Here is a 12,854-nt window from a genome sequence, read left to right as displayed (position 1 = left end):
GCTCACCTTTTCCAGCTCGTCGTGGAGTTCTGCCAGGCTGGGCCTGAGCAGCTTCTCGCCCAGCTGCGCGGCAGTGTGCCGGTAGTGATCAATCCTGGGCACCGCGTCCATGGTGTTGTGGCCAAAGGTGCGCAGGTAGTAGGTGTTGGTGTGGGTATCATAGTAGTAGTGCTGGTGATGACCACTGCCGCCGCCCGAGTGCAGACTGCTGCCCTCGCTCAACACTGTATCCCCGCCGTTCTGGAAGCTCACGTTGGGCCCATCGCCTCCGACCCCCGCGGCATCCGACAGGCTGTCGTCCGCAGACGAGGAGGCAGCCGGGTCCACGAAGTTCACACGGAAGCGGCCCTTGGCTTCCTCGCTAGCCTTGGCGGACCCGCTCTCACCGCTGGTTTTCCCGTCCGCTGGGATCTCCTTGCCCCCTGCCTCTGCCCCTGCTCCAGCCGCTGCGGCTGCTGCGGCCGCCGCCGCCGCCGCCGCCGCGGCCCGCCCAGCGTTCTCAGAAACCAGGTCCACCTGGAAGCGGCTCTGGCTCGGAGTGGGCCCCAGGGGTCTCCCCAGCCCGTCCCCGGCCGCCGCAGCGCCCTCACCGAGAAGTCTACCGCCGCCCCGGCTCGCAGCCGCAGCATCCTCCGGCACCGAGGGCACTGCTGTGCCGGGCAAGTCCACCTCGGCCGCGGCCAGCGGCGTCTCCACGACCCCGGCCAGCCTTGGGGCGCCGGGGGAGGGCGCCGTGGGCCCCGGCTCCATCGCCGCCCGACCCTCGGCGGACCTGAAGAATCTGGCGAACGTTGCGGGCTGCTGAGCGTCTCCGCGATCCCGGCCGGCAGTGGCTGTGGCTGCAAGGTAAGGCGAGGAAGCTGCTCTCCCTGCCACTCGCCAGGGCGGGCACGTCAGCCGCCAGCACCCGAGCCAGGCGCGAGTGCTGTGGGCGCGGGGCGGTCCGCTGTTTAAAGGCTCGGCGGGGCCGCAGCGGCGGCTCCGGCTGCAGCACGCGGGAGGCGGGGCCCGCGGCTCCTCCGCCCCTCAGCCCGCCCACCCGCGGTCCCGCAGTGGCGCGCGGCGGACGCTCCCTCGGTACCTCGGCCCTCCCGGGTTCCCGCACGACCACACGCGAGAGCCGCCCGCGCGAGGGTGGCTTTCGGCCCCTAGGCGTCAGGCCTCCGGCAGCGCCAGCAGCGCGACCAGGGAGCAGGCGTGGCTACACGCCGCCTCACGGCGGTGGCCGGGAATATATCAGCGCCGCTACCTCCTCTTCCGTCGCCCTCCTCCCACCTCTCCACCCTCCCCCGCCGCGCTCTGCGAGGAAGAGGAGCGGGGCCCCCAGGCCGCCTCCCGGTCTTCCCGCCCCAAGGCTGCGCGTCAGTGGGCCGACTGCCCGCGCCGGGGGCCACGGACGGCGTCTGGGCGCTGGCACGCCGGTCACGGATGCTACCAAGGCAGCTGCCACCACAGCGACGGCTTCAGGGGTTCTTCTCGCTTTTTCTTTTTTTCTTCTTCTTTCCTTTTTTTTTTTTTTTTAATTCTGAGCTCGCAGTGCTTGGGCTAGGCTGGCGAGATCTCGCGAGATGCTGCAGGGCGACTCAGCCGCTTCCCCTCAGGCGCGTGGTACCTGAGGCCCGGCCGCCGCTGCCGGCCGCCGCGGTTCCTACGGTGATGCTGGGGGCTCTCCTGTGGGGCCCGCGGGCTGGTGCGTCTTCTGCAATGCCTTCTCGGAGTTCTGGCTGGCCGCCACGCCACGCTCTCATTCGTGGCCTGAACTTGAGGAGAGGCAGCTTCCCTCCTTGAGGCCTCTTAGTCTGACACTCAGGCAGCCAGGCAGTTAGATTTGCATAACTAGAATCAGTTCCAGTCGTGATGCAGAGGGTGTGTCCACATTTCCGACGACTACACTTTTATTTTAAAGACTGATATCTGAAGGTGAGAAAGGAGCTTAGTTGTGTATTGTTTAAAGGCGATATTTAAATGATAGGCGCTTAGCTCTCAGTACCTTGACTACAGTAATATTCCTGTAAAGCACGTTTCTACATGGTTTGGGTTGTGAAGAATCAACTCAAGTTTTAACAAACATTATGGTACACTTCTGCTCTGGAATCCTTTTTTTTTTATGTTAAAAAATAGAGAAACGTAACTATTTTCCAACTTCTCTTAACATTGGAATCCATATTTAACCAATAGTCTACTCACGCCCCAAGTAAAAACAATAAGTGGCAAAATTGGCTTCCTCTGATCGTTTGTCTTTTTATTTATGTTTTTATTGTATTTCCATATTTTTAAATTTTAGTTATGGGGATAAATACCCATCTTGTGAGCCCTTGAAGCTTGAACCTTTTTTAGTTTCAGAGTTTGTAAAACTGAAAATACTGCTAATAAAAGCAACCAGGTAATTTTCAAAACATGGTCATGCCATGATCTTATTTGACCTTGATAACTTATCAGATCATTTTATTATCTGTATTTTAAAGAGGGAAATAGAAAAAAAAAAGCTCTTGGATTGTGGAGCCAGTGTTTCTAAAGCCCATCTTGAACTTTAGCAGGAACCCAGAAGAGGCCAAAGATCAGGGGGTCATTTTAGCTGTGCAGTTTTCTACTAGGGTACTTGTTGCCCTAGTAGTTGGTCTGTATGGTAGCATTCCGCTCCAAAGCTGATTTGTGGCTGTTGGAGTTCAGCATTAATTAAATTGAACAAAAGTTGAGCACCTACTAAGAGCTGCTCTGTGTTTGAGGGATTTGGAGTTAAGCAAAGCAAGCAGTCCCTTCTCATGGAGCTCATTCCAGTGAAGGAGAACTAATAGATAAACTAACCTATATCAGAGGAATGAGTGTGAAGGAAATGGGATATTTGTGAGATAGAGAATGGTAAAATTTTACATAGAACGGCTTCATTGAGAAGGATTCATTTGAGTAAGGATGTGAATGATAATATTTGGGAAAGATTGTTCCAAGCAGAGGTAAAGTCCCAAATGTGGGAGCATGTCTGAAATGTTCATGAAATTGCATGTAGGCCAGCTTGACTGGAACTGCTTTAAAAAATGGGAAGTTTGAGAATGTGGGACTTGAGATGTGTAGGACCTCTTTGGCTATTGGATATACTTTGGCTTTTCTCTGAGTGCAATAATGTGTTTGTCAATTCAGGCTTCCCTGACAAAAGACTAGAGATTGGGTGGCTTAAACAAAAGAAATTTGTTTTCTCACAATTCTTGAGGTTGGAAGGTCCAACATTAGGATGCCACTATGATTGGCTTCAGGCTAGTTTCCTGGTTTGTAGACAGTCCTCTCAGGGTATCTTTACCTAATGGAGAGAAAGCTCTGGTACCTCTTCCCTTTCACATAAGGACATTAGTTCCAGTGGATCAGGGCTCCACCCTTATAACCTCATTCAACTTTAAAATAACCTTAAAATGGTTGCCTCCACCTGTCTTGTCTGTGGGTGTAGGGCTCCAATATGTTTGGAGTCCAGAACACATGGCAAGTACAAGATTTTCAGTAAAAGAATGAAGTGAACTGACAAAATTTTGTATTGGATGATGACATTTTAGGAAGATATTGCCACACAAACATAATAGAGTTTCAAAAAAAAATTCCTGTCCTAATTTTTTAATGTATTTTTTCTATGTTTAGATATGTTTATGTACACAGACACTACTGTATTAACGATTGTCTAGAATACTTAGTACACTGATATGCTGTACAGGTTTTTAGCCTAGGAGCAAAAGGCTATTTCACATAGTCTAGGTATGTAGCAAATATACCATCTAGGTTTTGGAAATTATACTTTGATGACTGACATAACAAAATAACCTAACAATGTATTTTGCCTAATGTATCTCTATAGGTAAGTGACACATGATTGTATTTAAAGGATCTGTCTAACTGCCATGTTGAAAGTAGGCAAGAAAGTAAGTGGTGAAGGCAAGAAAAGAAGCAAGATTTGCTAAGAGGTATTGCAACAATCCAGAAAGTGATGCTTATACTACAGAATGTCCAGTGGGAAGGGAAGTGAATGTTTGAATTCTGGGGAGACTAGAATTTGCTGACGGATGTGGAGTGTGAAAGAATTCAAGGGAAGAATAGTATTGCTCTTTTCTGAGATGGAATAGAAGGTAAGAGGAACATATTTGGGAAGAAGGACAGGAACTCGGTTGGCATTGTCTTTTGGTGGAAGCACACAAATGTATAATAATAGTAAATATTCATTCAAATAAATATATAATTGCAAACTGAAAAATTCTAGGAGAGAGGAACATGGTACAAAGAGAATGCAAAATGGTCCAGACTTAGGAATGAAGTGACTTTTTGGCAGAGGTCTGAAGGACACTTGGCACCAAACTGTAACTTGCAGGAGGTTTCAAACAAGGGAAATAGTGTGGACAAAAGTCCTCATGGAGTGAATATGGTGTATAAGGATCTTGAAGTCACTTTGGTCAAAGCATAGGAATTACAGGGCAAATGTAGTAAGAGATAAATCTGTCTTTATTCTAAAAGCCCCATAAAACTATTAATGGGTTTCCAAGGAGATAGAGGGGCACATGTTCAGATTTACTTTTACTGAAACTCTCTATAAATTGTGGACTGAAGAGTGGAGGAGGAAGACTAAGCAAGATACGGCAGGACACAATTTTTGTTAATCTAGTCATAAAGTGATAATTATAGCAGCTAACATTTCTAGAAAATTTATGTCCTGAATACTGGGCAAAAGCATTGATTCATAATAATTTATAATAATTTTCATAAATTATGAAGAAAATCAGAGGATCCCATTTGAAAGATGGAAATCTTGGCTAAGTAAAAAAGTAATTCCAACATTTCTGGTTTAAGACCCACAAAGGACAGACAAAAGTAACTGCCTTAAAAGATAAGAAAACTAGCTGGGTGTGGTGGGGCATGCCTGTAATCCCAGCAGCTCCAGAGACAGAGACAGGAGGATTGCAAGTTTGAGACCAGCCTCAGCAATTTAGCAAGAACCTGTCTAAAAAATAAAAAGGCCTGGAAATGTAACTCAATGGTAAAGTGCCCCTGGGTTCAATTTCTGGTACCAAAAAAAAAAAAAAAAAAGATAAGAAAACCATATAAAGGCACATGGAAATAGAATCAGCAGTGTTATATTTGGCCAAGAAGCATAAAAAGATCAGCATTTGACCGTATATGTATTGATGAACTTAGTACCATGTATTTAATATACTTAGATTTTAGTACTAGACAGGACTTAGGTAGTTGTTATTCTAAAGCTCTTATTTCACATGATAGAATATCCTAAAGATGTAAATTAACTTAGATCTACAGATTCTCATATCTGCAGCATTAAAACATGTAAGGTTCAAAACCACATAGAACTTTTAAAATCAGGAGGGTTTGTTGTTCTTTTTAGTTATATATGACAGTAGAATGTATTTTGACATGTCATACATACATGAGGTATAATTTTCCATTTTTGAGGTAATATAGATGTAGAATTACACTGGTCATGTATTCATATATGAACATAGGAAAATTATGTCCAAATTCATTCTACTGTCTTTCCCATTCCCTCTTTTCCCCAACTCAGCCCTGTCCAATCTGATGTGCAGGGTTTTTGTTTTGTTTTTGTTTAAGCGGTATGTTTTATTTAAGACACTAGTGCTGCCATTCTGCCTGGTTATGGTTTTGTATTTATTTATTTAGATACTGGGGATTGGATGAAGGGGTGCTTTACCACTGATCCACATCCCCAGGCCTTTGTATTTTCCATTTTAAGACAAGGTCTTGTAAGTTACCAAGTACCTTGCTAAATTGCTGAAGCTGGCCTGAAATTTAGGACTATCCTGCTTCAGCCTGCTGAGTCACTGAGATTAAGGCTCCTGCCACAGTGCTTAGCTAGTAACCATTTCCATTTTTACTAACTGGCATTCAGCACAAATTAAATCAATTGTATTTCCCTTGAGAAATTAAGTGGTCATCCTTATCGTGAAAAAAGTTACTTTAGAGAAACTTGTTTTACCTGTCCCAGTTACATTCTTTAATTGAAAATCACAGTCAGTCAGTCATGATATCAATCATTAATCAAAACCTTACTATGCTTTTTTCTCTACACAATATGTAAACTCAACATTTGTAAATTATGTCTTTTAAAAAAGACAGCCTGAGTTTGTTTTTAATTCAAATTTGTCATGTATTGCTTATTCAAATTGTAAGTTCATGAAAATGCATTTAAAATAAACATAGTTTCTTTCCTCATTCCCCATTTCCACCTACACATGCATTTGTCACAGAGCTAGTCAAGGAAATCTCTTTCAACTTAAGTTCTGTATTTAGAAAGTTATTTTCCTTCTGTACTGATTTATTTTTGTACTTCTAACTATAGGCTGTGAACATTTAGAAATTTTAAAGTTCACAATTTATCAAATATTAATATATAAAGTAAATACTTTTACATAGTAGCTGTTGGTTACAAACTCAAACTCAACCACCAGATTATTTAGATCAGCTTCAGGGCTAGGGATGTGGCTCAAGCAGTAGCACTCTCGCCTGGCATGCTTGCGGCCCGGGTTCGATCCTCAGCACCACATACAAAGAAAGATGTTGTGTTCACCAAAAACTAAAAAAAAATAAATAAATATTTTTTAAAAATTCTCTCTCTCTCTCTCTCTCAAAAAAAAAGTTATAAATCTCAGCTTCACTATTTACTAGTTACATGACTGTGGTCTAGTGTGATTTCTGTGCCTCAGTTCTCATATCTGTAAAATGGAGGACAATAACAGTAGGGGCCTTGTAAAGTTATAGGATTACATGATTATTATCCTCAAAATTTAGTGCCTGACACATGGTAAGGCCTACTGTTCATAACATTAAATGAATATTCAAAACTTTAAATATTTAATTCACAAAAGAAATAGTGCTAAGACAAATTTTTTAAGTAGCTCAGCAGTAGAGTGCCCCTCGGTTCAATCCCTAGTACCAAAAAAAGAATAGTTACTCTATTTTTGACACTTTTTTTTTAAGAAAAGAAATTTTTTTCCCTAGTAATAGTTTGATGGTTACATGTTTTTACATGCATAGCATTGGATATATAATGATCACTCAAATACTTACTTAAGAATGTGAAATTCTTCCTAATGGCTAACCTAAATCATTGCTAAAACAATTAAAATTTTCTTGCTTCTTATTCTTCAGAGATTATGGTAACCCATAAAATGTAAGGTAATTTTTAGTTTGAAATTATTTCTCTTGCATGTCATTATGGAGCCCAATTTCTAAGTACATAATTATTTTTATTACTTTGTTTTGAGCCCTTTCCAAGTAATTTAATCTTCCTTTAAATGTGGGCCAAAACTATTAGGTTCAATATTCCAGTTTAAAAAACAAACAAACAAACTAATGATTTAACAGGTAAAGACAAGTTTTCACAATTCAACAAATTGTTTTTATTTAACACTGGGCTAATGGACCGGGGATATAGTTTAGTGGTAGAGCTGCTTTCCTGGCACATATGAGGCCCTAGATTCAATTCCAAATACCACATACCAAAACAAAACAAACAAAAAAAAACCCTTAAATAAAACTTAAATATATCCCTGAGTATTAGCTCTTCTGATACTCAAAGTTTTTTTGTATTAACAGGTTTTAATTAAAAGTCCACCTCTTATAACCAGTGGCTGAAAACAAAATTCTAAAATCTCTATAAAATTTTTTATATTTATATTTATAAGAAGTTAATCAGATATTTATTATTTATAATATTTTTCTAATTATAAAAGTAATACATGTTTAATGTAGAAGTCAAGAAAAAAGCAAAGAGGAAAAAAATAATGCTGTTGCCTCAAAATAACATCTACCTTTTGGTCTTGGTATTATAAAATTATTGTATGTTTTGTAATTTTTAAAACATCAATAACATGAATATCTTCATATATAATGTTAAATATCTTCTACATGCATGATTGTAATGGCTTCATAATATTGCTTCATGATTTAGAATTATCATAATTTACTGACTATATCACCTATTTTAAAATGTTTCTTTCCTTTACAAATAAAATCAAGAAATGCATTGAATATCTTTGTGGATATACAGATTTTTGTTTATTTATTTATCTTTTTAATTATTGAGAGTGTTACTATGTTGCCCAACTGGTTTCAAACTCCTTGGCTCAAGTAATCCTTCTCTCTCAGCCTCCCCAGTGCTGGAGTGGACATACACCATCATGCCTCATTCTTATGTCTTTCTTCTTAACTGATTTTTCCTTAGAATGAATTCCTACAGGTGCAATTGCAGGGTATGTATGTTTTGAAACTTGGCATATGTTACAAACTGGATTTTCAGAAAAGTTTTATCAGTTTGACCTTCTATTGGCCTTGTATTTAAAGTGCCTGTCTTCTACCCTCCTACAGATTTGAGTAAGATCTTTCTTACTCTTTCATCAATTTTTTTGGGGGGATGGGGGGGGTTACCAGTGATTGAACTCAGGGGCCCTAAACCACTGAGCCACATCCCCAGCCCTATTTTGTATTTTATTTAGGGACAGGGTCTCACTGAATTGCTTAGCACATCACCATTGTTGAGACTGGCTTTGAACTCAGGGTCCTCTTATTTCAGTCTCCCTAGCAGCTGGAAATACAGGCTTGCACCACCATGCCTGACGTTTTTTTGTTTGTTTGGTCCTAGAGATTGAATCCAGTGAAACTGGAATTTCTCTGCTTCTCCTGGCAGTTGGGGTCTGCACAAGCTGCTGGTTTTTTAAGCCAAGAAGTGTGCTTTAGTTCTTAACACTCAGGCCATGCCCTCTAGTGTTGCAGCAAACCCTAGAAACTCACCATCAATTCCTCCTTTCTCTGTTCTTTAGTGAATTCAAAAGATGAAATCCAAAGACCTGGATGAGTGAGTATAAGAGTAGGATTTATTATACATTCAAAGAGAACTCCCACAAGGTGAGAGAGGACCCAAGAGGGGTTTTAGCTGAGTATGCTAGTCTAGGGGTTTATATACACATGGGTCAATGTTATTGGTCCAAATTTATGCTAATCAGGGTTTGAAAAATGTAGCAATGCTGTTGATCCACAAATTTGCTTACTTAGTGTTTGTAAACGTATACACACTATTAGCCCTAAATCCCATTCAAGTTTGCCTTCCATTTTCTCCTAGCTTCTTGGGAAGTCGGTGAATCCTGCATGCTGAATTGAATGTCTGGAGCTACAGCAGTGTGGCTGGGCCAAACCATGGCTGTATAACAGGTTGGTGTGTCTTGGCTCAACTGCAGTACTGGTCCAACATGCCTCAAGCCCACTGTGCCTCAGGCCTGCACTCCGGCTCGTACAGGTTTTGCTCTGCTGCTCCACTAATTCACTCTGATGCCACTTCTTCACAGGGTCCATTGGACTGGTGGCATAGGTTTGCGACCAGGGAGCCATGTTACCAGGGGTGTTTTACCACTGAGCTACATACATTCCAGTCCTTTTATTTATTTATTTATTTATTTATTGAGATATAGTGTCACTAAGTTGAAGAGAATGACTTCAAACTTGAGATCCTCCTGCTTCGACTTCCCTAGTCACTGGGATTATAAGTATGTGTTACCACAACTGGCTGGTCCTTTTCAATTTTATTATCCAAAGATAGTTTCATTTTCAGATCTTTGCTAATGAAGACATACCTTTAAAAGTTTATTAGCCAAGCTTAGTGGTACTCACTGTAGTCACAGCTATTCAAAAGGCTATCATGGGAAGATTGCTTGAGCCCAGGAGTTTGAGGCCAACCTGGGAAACAGAACTTGTCTCAAAAATTAAAAAGTTTATTATTCATTTATATATCTTTATTTCTAAATTGTCTGATGATGTTTATAGTAGACCTTTGCTGTATCATGGAAAGCTCACTTGTATCCTGTCTTGTTTTGGTAAGAATGTGCAATTTTCTTTTTTTAGTTATTGTTTTTTCAATAGGATGAAGAATTACTTCTCTGTAACTTGCCTGTTCCAGCCAAATTGTGAGCATGAAAAAATGAACCAATCTGGCTCTTTTAAACATTTTGAATTTCAGGTGTTAGAAGCAAAGTCAGAAATCAAGTCTGTTTGTTGGGACTGTTAGCTCCTTTTATCTTGCTTCTTATATCACAAAGGAACTGCCTGCCAGGTTGATGGTAAATACAAAGGGCCTCCACTCAATTTGGGACAACTCTAAAGGGCCATTCCAGCATAAGCACCTTATGAGAATGGATGAGGCTTTATTTGTATCCTGTGCGTCTGCTTCTCCCCCTACCCAGTCCTACTCTTCCTCCTTTCCTTAGAGATATATCTCCTGGGAACACTTGCTAGCAAAGTTTCTGTTCATCATTGCCTTCCTCAGTCTATTTCCAAGGTACTGTCTATTTATTTATTTATTTATTTATTTATTTATTTTGTTTTTTTTTTATTAGAAGTTTATTAAAGGACAGCAGAAAAGACTTCTCCCAGAGGAAGAAGGGGACCCAAGAGGTGGAATCCTGTCTATTTATTTTTAGTAACAACATTCAGGAAAGACTACACAGTTGTCTTGATACAAGGACCCTCTGAAACTACTTCTCTTATCCTTTCTGCATAAGGTTCTTCTTCCTTTTAGCTTTTCCATATTCTCCTAGTAATTCACTGTTTTACTTAAACATTTGGGTTCTTTGGCTTGTAATCAAAGATCAGTGTTAACACAAAATCCTTTACCATTTTTCTGGTGTTTTCTTTTTAACCATTTTTAAGAATATCTTATGTATTACAAACATAAACCTTACACTGAAATGGTTTTCTCCAGTTTGTTAGTTGCATTGTAAGTTTGTTCATCATAATATTGACATGCAATTATTTAGAAAATGCCATAAACTATCTAGGTATTTTTCTTTATTTTTCTTTATGATTCTTACTTTTCATAGCAATGCTTAGAGAGGCTTTTGTTATCACAAGATCATATAAGTAAATATCTATGTATTTTATGCTTTTATTTTTATCCCCTAATTTTTATGGGAAAAAAAAAACGGAAGCCTTCATTTGTTGTTGTTTTCAAATCAGTGGGAAGAAGGAACTAGAGAGTAGAAAACAAGCAGCTTATGTCTCTCTTTCCCTCCCTCTCTTTTTCTTTCTCACACACTCACACACTAACAGATGTGCAATGACATTTTAATCGTATATGCCAAAAGTAAGACATTTGGGTATGCATACCAGATTGGGAAATAAAATGTTTTGATTGTTGTTACTGCTGTTATTTTGGTGCTAAAGATTGAACCCAGGGCTTTGGACAGAAAATACAGCTTTCTACCTCATAATCCTGTGGCCAGCCATAACCCATAGAGTTCAGGAAGCCCCCATGGTCATGAGAACTGCCAGTGGGTAGAAACCTCTATTTTAAAGGATTATAAAATATTTTAAAATGATAATTATGTTGAACATGGAATTAAAAATGTACCTACATAAGTTAAGGGAAAATTAATACATAGCTAACATTTTATAAGAATTTTCTCCTTACAAAATTAGGTGTGTGTGTGTGTGTGTGTGTGTACACAATAATAATTCTAAAATTATATTCTACTCCACCAACACTACCATATTTTTTTAAGGAGATTATTTTAATCCTCTTGATAGTCTTATACTTTTAAAAATCTCTTGTTCTTTCTGTATAGGCTACATAGATAGGAGTAATGATGATAGGATGTATAATATGATTGCTTAAGAGCATTTATAATTTATTAAATAAATTTATCATGAAATGTAATATCCTTGAAAAAGAATGACCCTTATCTAATTTAGGAATAAATGTTAAAGATCTCATAATGAAATAAGAATTCGAAATTCTAGGGGATACCGCGTTACCACCTATGGCCCCTTTCTCCCTCACGGGAGAAGTCTATGTTACCTCTTTTTAAATAAACTCTGCTTCATATGTTTGCCTCCGCATGCTTCTCTAATGTTCCAAGTTCAACATGTGGGGAAGCAGGACTCGTCACCGATAACTGGCAGTATCATATTTGGAGGTTCCACTGAGGTCTACCCCGAGGGGTGAAGATTGACCTGTTTTATAAATTCAGTGGAAGTGGATTCAAATCTGTTAATTCAGAGGGGATGAAGATTGTAATTTTTTTGGCGGGCACAACATCTTTGTTTGTATGTGGTGCTGAGATTGAACCCGAGCCGCACGCATGCCAGGCGAGCATGCTACCGCTTGAGCCACATCCCCAGCCTCAAAGTGGCAAATTTTTTTAGGCACTCAATAAAATCTACACATATGGTGAATGTTCTCAACTGCAGAAAAGAGTCCCACTAAGAAGATATTGTCTGATTACAATGGACCCTAAGTGTTCACAAGAAAGATAGCAGCCCTTGTGTGAGTGGTAAAAGGCAAATCAACATCTCTTCCACTTTGAGATATTTCTACATGCTTCAGACCTCAATATTCTTCATTGAGTGAGTGATCAAATTTTGTCAACTGCCCATAGGCCTTTTCCTGATCTGGAAGAAGGTAAATTAAAAAGAAGTATCCTCCATAAGAACCTCAAAAATTGTGAAAATTAAGTACCACTCTACTTTCTCCTCTTTTGATACTTCCCACTGTCCCTCAGATTTTGTGCTTACCTTATATAAATATAAGCTTTGATGTCATATTATTGAGATGTTTTTAATGCAAGGTTATTGTGTTATAAAAATAATTTGATAATTTAAATAAAACTATTAATAGTTTTAAAAAAAAAAAAAAAGAAATTCTATATTCTTACCTAAATATAAAACCTGTTCCTGGGACTGGTACTTGATCTTAATCCATAATCATTTGGACAGAGTTCCATATTTAGTCTCCCTATACCTTATTTTTGCATTATAAATGCCTAAATCTTAGAATTCATTCTGCAAGCCTATTAATGACTCCTTGG

General features: G+C 40.2%; 1 protein-coding gene and 1 long non-coding RNA gene across 3 annotated transcripts in view; one reads left to right on the top strand and one right to left on the bottom strand.

Annotated features, from left to right (window-relative positions):
- Positions 1-901, bottom strand: part of Slc12a2 (solute carrier family 12 member 2) — a 100,706-nt gene extending 99,805 nt beyond the window's left edge. The window contains exon 1 of one of the 2 annotated variants that reach the window (XM_046460150.2): positions 7-901. In XM_046460150.2, the coding sequence (XP_046316106.1) occupies positions 7-750 (744 nt within the window). In that variant the 5' untranslated portion in view covers positions 751-901. The remainder of the gene's footprint in view (positions 1-6) is intronic. The other variant, XM_046460149.2, reaches the window with a different exon arrangement.
- Positions 902-1,100: 199 nt separating this feature from the next.
- On the top strand, positions 1,101-11,872 carry LOC124103505 (uncharacterized). The gene is made up of 2 exons (XR_006855212.2): positions 1,101-1,920; positions 9,119-11,872. It is a non-coding gene; the product is annotated as an uncharacterized LOC124103505 (long non-coding RNA).
- Positions 11,873-12,854: the final 982 nt, after the last annotated feature.

The sequence above is a fragment of the Marmota monax genome, unplaced genomic scaffold (genome assembly GCF_021218885.2).
Source record: "Marmota monax isolate L192 unplaced genomic scaffold, Marmota_monax_Labrador192_F-V1.1 WCK01_AAM20220418_F8-fsc00006, whole genome shotgun sequence".
NCBI classification, from domain to species: Eukaryota; Metazoa; Chordata; class Mammalia; order Rodentia; family Sciuridae; genus Marmota; species Marmota monax.
This window is presented reverse-complemented; position numbering and strand designations above follow the sequence as displayed.